Genomic DNA, 14,421 nt, shown 5'->3' on the forward strand with positions numbered 1-14,421 from the left:
CTTATTAAAACAAACACTTATTTTGCTCAGAGAATCCAAAAATGCAATAATATATAGGGTATTTCATTTAGAAAAACACAACTTTGATACTTTTAAGGCTTTTGGGATACTCTGTATATTACAAAAATATTTTTAAAATGTGCACCCGATAGGCCTCTGTGGATTCATCAAATAATACTTTGCAAAAAACAAACGGACCAGCCGCAAACGTCCGTGGCGTATAGCGTGAATAAGAAGTATATAAGAAGATAATAATACTATAAGTATAGAAGATACTTGTTCTCCAAATATGTAGTGCAAAATCGATTGAAACCGCACCGAATCCTGATTTTGCCGATTTAGTAGATGACGCCTCCCAAGAATTGCTTGAAAAATATTGTAAGTAATTATTTACTCGTTAGAAATGATGGAAACCCCCAAAATATTTTGGTTTTCCAAAATGTGATAGCTACCTAAGAGTGTTTCTAACCTCCTGTTCCATTAATTATGGGGCGCATCCCGTATATTACTGGTTCGAGAAGGTCAATAGGAAAATACGCTGACCAGTTCCTAATAAAAGGCAAAAAATTGCGCTTTTTCAGGTCTGGCGACCGAAAAGGTTGCCATCGATGATTTGCAAAATAATAGTGCCGCTAGATTAAATACCTTCACATGGTTTACCCATCCGTCCACCCGACCATAAAGAGGCGTATTTATTATTGAAATTTTTGCGTGGTCAAAGAGGTCACCAGCATTAACTATCTGACTAGCAATTAGGCAACTATCAAAAAGAGATAGACTTTTGAGGCTTTTACTTGAAACTAGAAGGTTTTTAGGCCATCGTAAAATGGAATTTCTTCCTGGCGTTTCGTAAGCACAAATGGCTTGCATCCTCAGAGGTATTTTGCTTGAACGCTTACACTGTTCTGATGTTTCTGCGTCATCTCAACTAGTTCAATTGGTTTTCCAACTGAACCGACTCAGAAAACACCACTCATTCTGATCCAACTTCTTATGCATATTGGGGTCAATATGAACCCATTGAGCCCAGGAAAATAACGCAAATGGCAAATGAACCTGCAACGGAATGTAGTAATAGTAGGGAACAATCTATTTAGCACCGTTGACGGAATGTGCCATTGATGTTCCGGTCGATGCGCACAACCTCCGGATGTGCGGTTCCGGCTCTTTGTCCGGCGCGCTACTCTCAATGCGATAGATTTAGATACTCTCACGAACGGACAAAATATGTCGTCCAAATTAATTACATACAATGTTTGGGTGTTTCTATGCACGGAGGTCAACGCCATAGACTGACGTAAACCCATTATTAACTAATTTTTCTCAATCACCCTGTATAGTGGTAACTATGGAACAAATGTCTAAACCACCCCTTGCGCTAGTGACGTTGATTATATGTAGGAACAACGTTGACACATTGATCGAAAATTCCATGGGAACCCGGAAAAGAGCTGTTGGCCTCCTAATGGCTTTGATTGAATCTATTGAAGCCCATTTGTATTGAAGAGCAGGCCAGTGAGGCGTAACAAAAGGGCCGATTATCCCGTAGATCCTCCGTACCGAAAAAATCGCGCTTCCTTTGAAATTGAAAGCGCTTGTCACCCTGGAAACCGCCTGTCACTGTCACTTGCGCAATCACTGATCACGACTGTTCTGTTCCAGATGTCGATTTCCAGAATGTTGTCCAGGCCCGCATGGATGCTCAGGCAAGTATTGCAGCAAATCTGTTATGTGTCCGGTTCCGCCCCATTTGTCCGTCACATCAGCCACTTGGCCATCCACAATGAAACCGTAGAAGAGATGATCTGCAGGTTCGTTCCCCGATCGTGGGGTTCTCAGCCGCCCTTATAGGTCCCAAGCGTCCTTTCTAGGTACGAATGCATCTTTGGGAGAGACGATGCGGATGGTTGGGACGTGCGTCAAGCCATGAACGATTTGGGCGGGTACGATTCGGTTCCGGAACCCAGAATTATTATCGCCGCGTTGCATGCCTGCAGACGTCTCAATGATTATGCCCTAGCGGTTCGGTTCCTTGAGATGGTCAAGTACAAGTGCGGCCCCAAACTCAATGAGATCTATCCTTATATAGTCCAGGTACCCAAACTTATCTAGCCTTTTGCGTACACGAACTTGGTTCTTTCCCTAGTCCAATGGCAAATATTCAGTGTCACATCCCGTACGTTCGATGCACATAAATGCAACTTGCCTTAAAGGAGAAAGAATACGGATGTTTTCAGTTTGAAGCCCTTTTGAGGCACCAAACTCATCAATGTTTCATTTTTGTGCCTCCAAAACTACTTTTGTGCCTCCAAAATAATGTTGCTAAAGCTGAGGGCGCCTTTGTTCGCATCGAACGCACGAAACTAACGAAATTTAATATTTGCTTGATTGTTGTTGACTCGTTTCGTTCGTTCGTTGCGAACAAGTAGCTTTAGGGACATTCTATTGAGTATAAGTAAACGCTCTTGAAACCTTCACCATAATTTGACGATTTCGGCTCCTTAAAACGACTTGAAACTAGCAACAACCAGAAAACACCCAAACATTTTTCATGATTAATCTACCGCTCAAAAATCAAAGTACAAAGACAAAAAAGACTGATTAAGACGACTGCGGCAAGAAAGCGAAGCAACAGAATGTAAAATCCGGTTTAAGAATCATTCTGAACGTTACCAACGTAGCAAAAATCAGAATTGGATAGTAAAAGTAAACGCGCATTTGTTCGCATGAGGCGAGCCGAACGAATTATAGTGAATATTTGCTCTATTTTAAATGTAATAACACACATACATCCGTACCGGGAGCGGAATCTCTTAAGATGCGACGTTTCTTAAATAAAACAAATATTTCCATTCCTGAACGTAGCACGCATCGGATTTCGCACTCACACCCATAGAAGTTTAGGGCGATGCGCGATGTCCTACACTTTGCTACGTTCCATCTTGATACTTTCACCGCTTAAAATATATCAGTCTAGAGCGCGAGACCGTTTGAAAAATATTTTTGTACTATTAAATCCAAAAGTAGATAAACTTACAGTAAACCAAAAAACAATTCAAAATTTCCTTTAGATGAATCGCGTATTTACTGTAAAACTGGTTGGAATCCTGTGGAAACGTTGATGTTGCAATTATCGTCAGAATTATCCCAATTATTATTGCAGGAAGTGGGGCCGACTGTGGCCGAGCTGGGGTGCGATTTTCCTGAAAGTCTCGGCTACGATAAACCCGAACTTTGGATGGAAGATCCATACAGCGCGTGAGCCCTACGTTTGCTCAGTTGTTAGTAATAGTTTTTTAAACTAATAAAAACCTTTTCGGGGCATGCTTTTTTAAACACTGTACAATCCATTAAGATATCTTTAAAATCTGAAGTGGACAAACGATTTTTCCCCTGCAAAGCGTTCAATGAAGGGATGCAAAAAAATGTGTCTTACCAAGTATAATCCTAGCAAAAACTCTTCGGTCTGCCGTCTACCGGGTGAACCAAGTAAAATACAGTCGAATGATTTAAAAGTCTTGTCTCGTCACTTGACTGCAAATCGGGCGTATAATAATAATAATCACACACGAGCGGTAGCACGAGCCGCGTACCACCAGCCAGCTATCCAGCAAACTGTAAAGTACCGAAAGAACCGAAAGAAGACCCTTTGGTGATGGCAGGCCCGGAGCCTTGGAACGGGGGGCCCGGAAGCTCGGACAAAGCGGTTTCCGGGAAAGCGCCCCTGGTCATTGCACACGAATTCGTCACTTTTCGCTACTGATGCTGCTTCTACAGTGGCGTACGTCTGCCACCTGATTTCTACAGTGTGATTCAATATAAGCATGCGAGCAACCGGTATTTTGTTTTGTATTGATCCACATCCAGTGGATTTTCGTGGAACGGAATTTGAATTTATGCAAAGCAAAAGCCTGTTTTTATGAGTTTTGTCTGGAATAAAGATTCGTTGATAATTCGTCTAACATATCCAAAATACCGTTGGAAATGACACTGAAGCTTGCCGCGCCATTGAAAAAATTTGTATCTCCCAATCTAGTGCAAGTTTCAGCATGAAATTTCCACAGAATATTGCCCAATGGTCGAACTCTATCACCACCAAAATTTTGCTCCAGTGGCAGACGAAACTATTTTTTTTTAGCATCGAAACATACAGTTGAAAGACACGGAATCTTGCCACCCATTTGAAAAAATTGTATCTTCCAAACCAAGACAAGTTTCTGTCAAACATTGACCAGTGCTTGAGATTTCCCACCGCCAATTTTTTCTTCAATCGCAGAAGAAACTATTTTTTAGGAGGATCGAAACGTACGGTTGGAAAAGACAATGAATCTTGCCGACTATTTGAAAAAAAATGTATCTTTCAGACGTTGGCCAAACGTCAAACGTTGGCCAATGCTTGAGCATTCCCACCTCCAAATTTTACTTCAATTGCAAAAGCAAGTAATGTTTTACGAGAATCCAAACATATAGTTGGAAAAGGCACTGAATCTTGCCGTCCATTTGAAAAAAAATTGTATCTTCCAAACTAAGGCAAGTTTCACCATGAAATTTTCGTCAAACGTTGGGCAATACTTGAGCTTTCCCACCACCAAATTTTACTTCAATCGCAAAAGCAAGTAATTTTTTACCAGAATTCAAACATACAGTTGTAAAAGACACTGAACCTTGCCGCCCATTTGAAAAAAAATGTATCTTCCAAACTAAGGCAAGTTTCAACATGAAATTTTCGTCAACCATTTACTAATGTTTGAGCTTTCCCGCCACCAAATTTTACTTCAATCACAGAAGAAACAAATTTTTGACGATAATCGAAACATACAGTTGGAAAAAACACTGAATGTTGTCGACCATTTGAAAAAATTGTATCTTCCAAACTAGGCAAACTAAGGCAAGTTTCAATATGAAATGTTTGTCAAACATTGACCAATTCTTGAGCTTTCCCACTGCCCAATTTTTCTTCAATCGCAGAAGAAACCATTTCTTACGAGGATCGAACAATACGGTTGGAAAAAGCATTGAATATTGCCGTCCATTTGAAAAAAATTGTATCTTCCAAACTAAGGCAAGTTTCACCATAAAATTTTCGTCAAACATTGGCCAATACTTGAGCTTTCCACCAATAAATTTTACTTCAATCGCAGAAGAAACCATTTTTTACGAGGATCGAAACATACGGTTGGAAAAGACACTGAACCTTGCCGCCCATTTAAGAAAAATTGTATCTTCCAAAGCAAGAGGCAAGTTTCAACATGAAATTTTCATCAAACATTGACTAATGCTGGAGCTTTCCCACCGCGCAAAATGTTACTTCAATTGCAGAACAAACCAATGTTTTAGGAGCGTCCAAACAGACAGTTGAAAATAGCACAAAATCCTTGAGTTCGAAGATTAACATTCGACAGTTTCAATTTTTTGTCGACTTTGCGTGTTTTTTCCATAAATTCCAAATGTTTTCAATATTTTAGACATTGTAAACATCGACTTTTTGATTAAAACTCGTTATTGTCATGTTACGCCACTGCAAGGCCAATCAGATTAATTGGCATTAACCGAAAAATTACCCATAACGCAAATGCGCTAATTACAGTGATCAATTCGAAGATAGCGATGTTGATGAACTAATTTCAAAAAGCCCATACAGTGATATTGACCTTATTTGATGGGAAGCGCGCTTTGTTCTATGAGTTTTTTTGCAAATTCACACTGAGGGATGTTGAGGTTGAGCCGCCAGACTGGAAACATACTCCACATTGTGTCCGATATGTTAATTTCCAGTAACCATGACCCGTTTGAGTTCCATTAGATGGTCATTTTATCTACCTTATGAGGCTCAAAATGTTTATTTTTAGATTTCTAAATTGCCCCATTAGAAGCAGGCCGATAACATATAACAGATAAACATAAACTATTCCGGTCCCTGCTCGCTTGCAGTGTAACACGGTAAACACATAATTGTTATATACTTTAGTTTTCTCATCGCATAAGACATAAGATGTTTCGCATTGCTCACGTAGACCATGGACCTGGTTGCCACATAGTCATTCATCCAGGAAAAACGCCAAAATCAAGAAAACTTTCTCAAAACTCTAACTACAAGCAACGCTGAAAAGTTCCATGAAACTAAGTAAAATTACAGCAATCGGCGCTTGAGTTTTAGGAATAAAAAATCGTCGACATTAAGACAGAAGCTAATTTATCCAAAGATGTTAACACAAGAGCCTAAAGAAGAAGGTTTATATACATGCAAATAAAGCCATATAGGTGACAAATGCACTAAATCTAAGCAAAAGCTCAACATGAGCGCAAAAACAACTGGCAGGACTTTCGCAAAAAACGAACCCTTATTAAACCCCCATTAAACTTCCCAATCCTAAACCTGCAAAAAATGTTACCCAAATCACCTTTTTTGCGTTTTTTTTGTGCGAAAATTTCCAAACACGCTCCTTTGGACGCAATTGAGCTAAACCCCGAAAAGTCTTAATCAAACAGTCTTCCCATTGTGTTGTCTGCAAAGTAAATAACAGATGCAACAGACTGAACTTTGCTTTTGAAATTGCAAATCCCCATCGGATGATGTGCATGGTTCAAAGCTCACACGCTCACATCCCAGATCTTCTGAAAGTTCCGTCCAACCTCGACAACATTGTAAATCAATCCACTCATTCACTACGTGTGCAGACTAATCAAGCTGGAGAGAGACAGAAACTTGTTTTCGTTGCGTCTCTTGTCCGCTTTAAAAGCTCAGAGCCCTGTTTTCTTCTGTCACAGTCGATCGACTTCCTCAAGAGTGGTCGCATCGCGAATTTTCCTTTTGCGTTCATTTCTTTGCATTCAATTGACATGTTTTCGATGAAATTGTGTCGCAATCGCAGCTGCCGCGAGTTCCTGAGGGAGGCTCGCCGAACTATCAGCAAAACGTCGACGGACAAGAACAGCGGCGCGATATCGCGGGCTCCAGACCACAAACTCAATGTGGAGAGCGATTCGACTGGAAGTTACAGCCGATGGAAGAAACAAATGCATCACAACAATATTAGGTGAGGGTTGAATAGAACTTGCTGTTCGAGCAACTATTGCTACACCCCTCGTAGCGCATATTAAGGGCGCGCTCCAGCCAATCACCGTTCGGGTTGCGCCTATCAATGCGGCCCATCGTGTTACGAGGGGTGTCCCAACCTTACGGTGTTTGCGGAAGATTTGCCGTTCCTAATTGGTTTTTCATGAGGCAAATTCCACAATCTCTTTAAGTGAAGTGGATAATCTTAATTGCACATTTAAGTGGCATTTACGGTACTTAGATAAAAGGAAATATTCCGGCTGTGTTCAGTTTGGAGCATCACATGCTCCAGTACATTGCGTTCCAAAAATAGACATCCCCTTTCACAAGCTTGACCCTTGCTGACTCTGGCTCTTCTTATGCAAATGAGTCTAAATTCGGTTCAATTGAACAATAAGGCATTTTTTCTAAGCAATTCGTTCTGAACTGGTTACAATGATGGACGCAACCAGCTCCAAACAGTAAGTGTGGTTGATTAACCAGCAAATTAACCGATTGGTTACGGTCCTCAACAACCACAAAAAGATCGTTGAACTGCCCGAAGTGCAGACTAAATTAATGTGGTTGTTTCAGGGCATTGTCGACCATTCAGCAGAGCATGATCAGGCCTGTTCAAAGCAGTGCCCTCGTAACCAAAGAACAGTCAAGGGACTTTATGGCGCTGTTTCCGGATCTAGTCCGGGAGCTGACTGAGGTGGGCAAAAGCCAAGAACTTCCTGATGTCATGCGCCGCTTTGCCAGGGTAAGTCATGCGTTGCCACATTGTTACAATTGTAATTGATGTTTTTGAAAAAACGGTATGTAAGTAACGATTTCTTCCTGCAGGTTCTGCAATACAACACGCCTACTGGCAAGAAAAATCGCGGCTTAATCGTCCTGTCGACCTACAGAATGTTGGAAGATCCGGAAAAACTCACTCCGGAGAATATTCGATTGGCCAGCATTCTGGGATGGTGCGTTGAAATGGTAAGTCGAGTCCCCCACGCTCTCTTACAAGACCCGGTAAACTTTCAAAACACGACAAACTCGATTCTAATTTGTTTCTAATTAAAAGCGGTACAACAGTTTTTAATTTAATCATATCACGATGGCCTGGCGTGAATAAATGTGAGTGGATACGTGTATGATAATTAACAACTATTTTTGCACTGTTGTCTTGGTAACAGTCGCGCGGGATAATTTATTTAGATTATTTTTAATAGTCGGCAATTGAATTTATTTCTTAAGTACCCCTCGTAAAGGGATAGGCTTTGTTTGACTTTCTTGAGGTCCAAAGCCTTTTATGTGTCTTCAAAGATACGCCACTGTAGTTTCAAGTGTGGGATTTATTTGGGTTTTTTAGAGCATCCAAACCTACATTTCGAAAATACTATAATAATATAATATGTAACACCCAAAATTGTGCACGTTCCAACACGAAATTTGTCCAGATGTTCTTGAAGTTTAGAGCTAAATCTGTACCAAATTGCACTCCCAAGCAACCAAAACCCAATTTTTGAATCGCTTGCAAAGTTAACACAAGCGGTAAAGACCGAAGGTACCACTTTCATACTCCTGATTAACTTGTTACAATTTACGAAAAAGTAGAGCAGAACATCATTTGCCGGCCGTTCATACAAAGCATTCATCCTAGTCGCGACTATCCATGCGAAAATGCAATTATTAATTTAAAAAAACAAGTCTTACATAACACTTGGCCACCAACCAAAAACCCTCCAAGTGCTACGTGCTTCAAATCATGCACTAAAGCCCAAAAAACCCCGACTGATCTATTTTAGGATTGCCAACCTCGTTTAATGCAATTGGACGGATTGAAAAACAATTCAAATCCAGTTTTTCGTTTGTTTACCTGTGCGTGCTCTGCGTTATCTCCAGGCATTTTTATTAGCTCGCAGCTTAAGCGATCATAGTTTTATTACTTATATCAAGTCAGCAACTACAATGAATGTAACATGAACACAGTTTGCATTAATGTATATACAGAAAAAAGCTCTTATATGTTGTTTGGATACCAATTAAGCAATGAGAGTAACATCACATTTGCGCATTAATTTGCAGGAAATAACAATAACAGCCCGATTATGGGAATATTTTACAAACACTCAATTTAAACTGTGCAATGGTGTAGATGTGTAGATGGGAAATACATTTGGCAAGCTTTATAACGTGTAACGTATTGCGAATGAGGAACGCATTAATTTTTTTTTTTTAAATCCTGATAGTAATCGCAGTTCGAAACTTTCAGGCTTTATTAAATAACAATTTGTCCAACGAATGCAACGGGAATTTTTTAGAAACACACTGTAGAAATTGTCGATTGAAACGTTACATCAATTCAACATATCCCCGAAAAATCCTTGAAGATGACCGCAACTCGAAACTCGGATTTTATAAAACAGTGTTTTTCCTATCGAATGCAACCATTACCACCTAACGGTCTGCTCTTCAGGGCAAGATTAATTTTCGAAAGAGTGGACCCTGAAGTTTAAGTAGGGTGGGTAACTCAGTGAATTTTTAGAAGTTGGCGCAGTGATACGCAAATCGCTTAACTTAAAACAACGCACCGGCGCAGTAACTCAGTTCTGTTGCTGGGAAAATGTTGATGGCTTTTTTTACTTGTTTTTAGATTTATTTTAAGGGCCATTTATTAATAATATTTTTTTAATTTCTTCAAATTTTCAGAATTTTTCAGTTTTAGCCAAGTTACTATTTCTTCTAAATGCTTATTTTATAAAGTTTCACTTAAAATTGCTTACAAATTTAAGGCTATTTCCGTGAAAAATTATGAAATAAATTTCGAATCCTTCGTCGCTTTATAAAAAGTTTTTAAATCCCTTTACAGCATCGAATTTGGAACAAAAATCAAATAATTTTCTATCAAAAAATTAACAGAATTAGCGAAAGTTTATAACAGATTATTTGGAAATCTCGCCACCTTCATACCTCTGAAGACTGTATGTTTTGTTAAAAAAAATGTGGTTTTTAGTTCTGACAGATTTTTTTTTCGCTTTACTTTCTATTGAAAAACGTTCTATTTTATACAGTTTCACTTATAAATACTGACGATCGCGAGGTATTTTACTCGAAAAGTTACAAGGTAAAAATATACCTTTATAAAAATTTTACAAAAACTTTTTTCAGCGACGAATTCGGGACAAAAACGAAAATAAATTCCTCCCGTTTTCCCCGAAAACCATTAAGGTTTTCTCCAAAACCGATCACAAAACTAAAGGTTTGTAATCGAAAGTTTCTATTAAGCAATTCTTTCTACGCAAAAATATCTAATCAAAAATATTCAGGGATTTTCTGTGAAAAATTATAAGATAAATTTTATTGGAACACTTGCCTCCTTAACCGATTAGCGAAACTTTTTGGGAAACTTTGCAGCTTCGAATTATGGACAAAACCCTAATAATAATTTCTGTGTATTTTTCCAAACATATTTCCCCGGACTGGAAAAGCGAAAAAGTTATAATCATTTATTTGGAAAACTCTTGGAAACTGGGGTTTCTTCACTTTTAGGTCCATATTTCTAAACAACACTGTTTCTAAACAGGATAACCGCGTTTTTCCTAACGTTTTACTGTAAAATACTGGCAAACTGAGTCCTTTATGCAAAAAATTAAGAGATCGATTTTACAAGAAAACTCGTAAATTTTCTTTGGACTCAGTTCTGTTGCTGGGAAAATCTAGATGACTTTTTTTTCGTTGTTTGAACAAAGTAGTAAAACGTTACGCGGAAAAAATGTTAATGACCTTTTTTTAGATGTGAATATTCCAGTCTCGTAAAGCTTTAATAAATCACCTATAACTCATGAACCGATGAGTTATAACTCGGTAACTCAGAGAGCGGCAACGACTCAATAGGGCAACTCAACACAGTGTTACCCAGGCCTAGTTTAAGGAGACGTTGTACGTTATCTAGAAAGTGGCTTAAAAATTCCCTGAAGATGTCAATAATCGGAACTTTTTGGGCTGTATAAAACCGAAACGTTGCTAGCAAATGCATCTGATTCAACCGTTAGAAACCCATGAACATAGTTTTGCAGCTAATCTTCGTTAAACACCATAAAATAAATCAAGAGGCGATAAATGGTCGAACCACATCGAACGATAACATTGCATCAATTGGTTGTTTAAATAATCATCATATCCATTCAGTTATGCAATAAAATGGCTATTTTTGGAAACTTAAGACAGTGGTGGCACCAGTTATTTCTAATTATTTGAATTTGAAAGTAATCAACAGACACTCTAGACTGTTTTCTATGCCATTGTAGGTTCATGCCTATTTCCTCATTCTGGATGATATCATGGATGGTTCCGAGACACGCAGAGGAGCCCTGTGCTGGTTCCGCCAATCAGGCATCGGTCTGACTGCTGTCAACGACGCTGTTATGATCGAAAATGCCGTCTACCTGCTGATCAAAAGGTAACCACTTAAGCACGATCAAAAACATCGAAACAAACCAACCCTCAAACTGATTCAGGCACCTGAAAGACCATCCAATGTACGTGCCCTTGATGGAGCTGTTCCATGAAGGCAATCTCAAGACCACTTTGGGCCAAAGTCTGGACGCGATGTGTCTGGATACGAATGGAAAACCCAAGCTGGATATGTTCACTATGAGCAGGTATGGGAGGAAATACTGCGTTCTTTGTTGAGCTTTACCCTTGAACTTGTGCAATTATGCAACAAATGCGATAAACATTGTTTATAACGGTTTAACTAAGTATAATAATATGGAATTTGGTTCTGACTAGTGATGAGTCGTTCAATTCGAACGGCTCTTTTTATTAGTACACTGAACATACTTTTTTAAAGAGCGTCTCGTTCAATGTGCCGAATCTAATACGGAGCCACTTCTTGTGCTCATAGATCTATCGTATGTTATTTAAAAAAAATTCCTGCCATCTGCAATAACTAAAGAGAAATAAGCAGTTTAAATAAGCAACACGGCAACAAATTGATGAAATGCTACATACGACTTGGCACCAAAACCGCATACCGCCAAAGGAACTGTTGACTGGCGCGATCGCCACAACTGGGAACTTTATTCGTGTTGTTGTGTGAACATTTTTCTCAACTGTTCCAGATATACATCGATTGTCAAATACAAGACTGCCTTCTATAGTTTCCAAATGCCAGTAGCGATAGCGATGTATTTGGCTGGTATGAGTGACGAGGAACAACACAGACAGGCCAAGACGATCCTGATGGAAATGGGGCAGTTTTTCCAGATTCAAGTATGTCGGCTTTATTTTCAGCAGCAATCAAGCAAATTCAAACTTCTGACTTTCCAGGACGATTTCCTGGATTGTTTCGGCGACCCAACCGTAACCGGGAAAGTGGGCACCGATATCCAAGACGGAAAGTGTTCCTGGTTGGCTGTCGTGGCCCTACAACGGGCCAGTCCGGCCCAGCGCAAGATCATGGAAGAGCACTATGGAAGGTAAGCGCATCCTTATTGGCCTGCAAACTCTCCAATCACGCATCCCATTGGTTGCAGGCCCGAACCAGAATCAATTGCGCGAATCAAGAACCTGTATGTGGATTTGTGCCTGCCCAACACCTATGCCATATATGAGGAGGAAAGCTTCAACATTATCAAGACCCACATCCAGCAGATTTCCAAAGGGCTGCGCCACGACTTGTTCTTCAAAATCATGGAGAAGATTTACAAGCGCGAGTGTTAGAAGCTGCTTAAGGAAGAGACACTAGCTTGGGTTACAGCATTTTGTTGCAGGAAAACGTATTAACTTAAGTATATATGAACTAACTAGGGCTTGGCATTTAGTGGGGCTTCCTGTGAGACAGCGCCGTTAGAGCAATACCCCGAGTTTTTAGGTGTTAAGGTTTTTGTCTTAGTTTATATTTTTTATAATTATAAATAAGGTTTAAAGGTTTATGTTGATTTTTTCGCATCAACCGGTTCATCTCCAAGCATTCGTTGACTGCCAAAAATGTTCGTCATTTCACGCATGTGCATGGCCCAAAAAGTTCCAACTTCAAACGAAGGAGAGGTTATGTAGCAATTTGCCTTCACTTGTCTGTCAGACGACGCCAAAAATCTCCATAAAACAAATCCGGTTTTCGGCGTTAAATTTACCGTTCCACGCCCGGAAAATAGCACAAACAACTCACGGACAGTTTTCTGCAACGGAAAATCCCAAGACATCGCGAAGAAAAGCGGAAAAACCTGCGATTTTTTGAAAATTAACCGGTGCGAAATGCGCGGTTCCGCTGCCAAGCAATCCCAACGAAACGACTAACGTTACGCATTGTCCGAACTGCTTACATAGGGCCCTGACATTAACCAACTTAAATCAGAACGTCTGGGATTAGTTCGATTGCATGTTCCACGCAAATCTACACAGTAGGTATACACGGTGTCCCAGAATACGAGCGCAATCTTTCCGATATGGGTAGAACATGCAGATAAAAATTATTGAGATAAATAAAGGAATTTTTCTTGCGGCTTTTTCCTATAGAGATGCAGTGAAACAAGTTTGTTTGTTATTTTGAAAAATGCGAAAATTTGGCAGAATTGCAATAGAAAATCTGCTTAATTTTGAAGTTCTGATCGCTTTTTTCCAAGTTTTCCTACTTTACCGGATTTTTTGCTAATATCTGCCTAAAAATGGAATATTTTGAACTTACCGCGCGTCCGTCGCCAGGCAACAGCAACGAACTCAACATAGCATTCATTAATCATTTCATATAGTGAAAATTCAAAAAAAACTTGTCAAAAATGTTGATTAAGGCGCGGAAGTAAGTGAAAGTTGATTGGTTTCGATGAATGTTAATTGGCTTTCGACCAACGTTTGGCTAGACACCCAGGATTCAAGAATCTACCAGGAAATGATCGATTTCACCTCAAGATGATGGCATGTTCATGAATGGAAAAAACGGTGTGCTCGTTCAAAGAACACAACTGTGAAGGTTCTCCTATTCTATTATTATAATACAGGGTTGCTCATTAGTGCGTCAAAGTGCGATATCTCAGTAAATATGAACTTTACAAGAAAATACGTCCTACGAAAGTTTTTCATGTTTAAAAGGTCCACATTTTAAAATTACTTTCCAATATACGGGGTGTATCATAAACGTGTGGTAGTTACCAACTTTGGTTTTTTAAATGGAACCGCCCCTTTTTTCATTCATTTTCAGATTTGTCGTCAAAATTTAAGTTAAGTTTGTGTCAAACGTTTTACCTGAAAAATTTACGATTTCCGAGTTATTCGTAAAAATGTGAAAGTTTTGACAGCTACTGGGTTCCACAGAAATCGATGCTGTACACTACCCGCTGCGAATTTTGGAAAACAGTTTTCAGCGATTCTAACAGAACATCATGATCTACGCG

General features: G+C 39.4%; 2 protein-coding genes across 5 annotated transcripts in view; one reads left to right on the forward strand and one right to left on the reverse strand.

Annotated features, from left to right (window-relative positions):
- LOC109543590 overlaps positions 1–3,614 on the reverse strand; it is a 12,950-nt gene extending 9,336 nt beyond the window's left edge. Inside the window, exon 1 of one of the 2 annotated variants that reach the window (XM_048661831.1) lies at positions 3,437–3,614. The gene's annotated coding sequence lies outside the window, so the exon portion shown is untranslated. Of the gene's footprint in view, positions 1–899; positions 1,264–3,436 lie in introns of those variants that run through there. The other variant, XM_048661832.1, reaches the window with a different exon arrangement.
- The window catches only part of LOC109543592 (farnesyl pyrophosphate synthase), a 23,042-nt gene extending 10,078 nt beyond the window's left edge, over positions 1–12,964 (forward strand). Inside the window, exons 2-9 of one of the 3 annotated variants that reach the window (XM_048661833.1) lie at positions 1,663–1,706; positions 7,631–7,799; positions 7,883–8,023; positions 11,338–11,489; positions 11,548–11,691; positions 12,154–12,304; positions 12,362–12,510; positions 12,568–12,964. In XM_048661833.1, coding sequence (XP_048517790.1) covers positions 1,663–1,706; positions 7,631–7,799; positions 7,883–8,023; positions 11,338–11,489; positions 11,548–11,691; positions 12,154–12,304; positions 12,362–12,510; positions 12,568–12,754 — 1,137 coding nt within the window. In that variant the 3' untranslated portion in view covers positions 12,755–12,964. Of the gene's footprint in view, positions 1–1,662; positions 1,707–6,625; positions 7,038–7,323; positions 7,519–7,630; positions 7,800–7,882; positions 8,024–11,337; positions 11,490–11,547; positions 11,692–12,153; positions 12,305–12,361; positions 12,511–12,567 lie in introns of those variants that run through there. The other 2 variants (XM_019913385.2, XM_019913386.2) reach the window with 2 other exon arrangements.
- Positions 12,965–14,421: the final 1,457 nt, after the last annotated feature.

This window comes from Dendroctonus ponderosae, unplaced genomic scaffold, assembly GCF_020466585.1.
Source record: "Dendroctonus ponderosae isolate FM_Combo_2020 unplaced genomic scaffold, Dpon_F_20191213v2 Dpon_F_20191213_10, whole genome shotgun sequence".
In the NCBI taxonomy this organism is placed as follows: domain Eukaryota; kingdom Metazoa; phylum Arthropoda; class Insecta; order Coleoptera; family Curculionidae; genus Dendroctonus; species Dendroctonus ponderosae.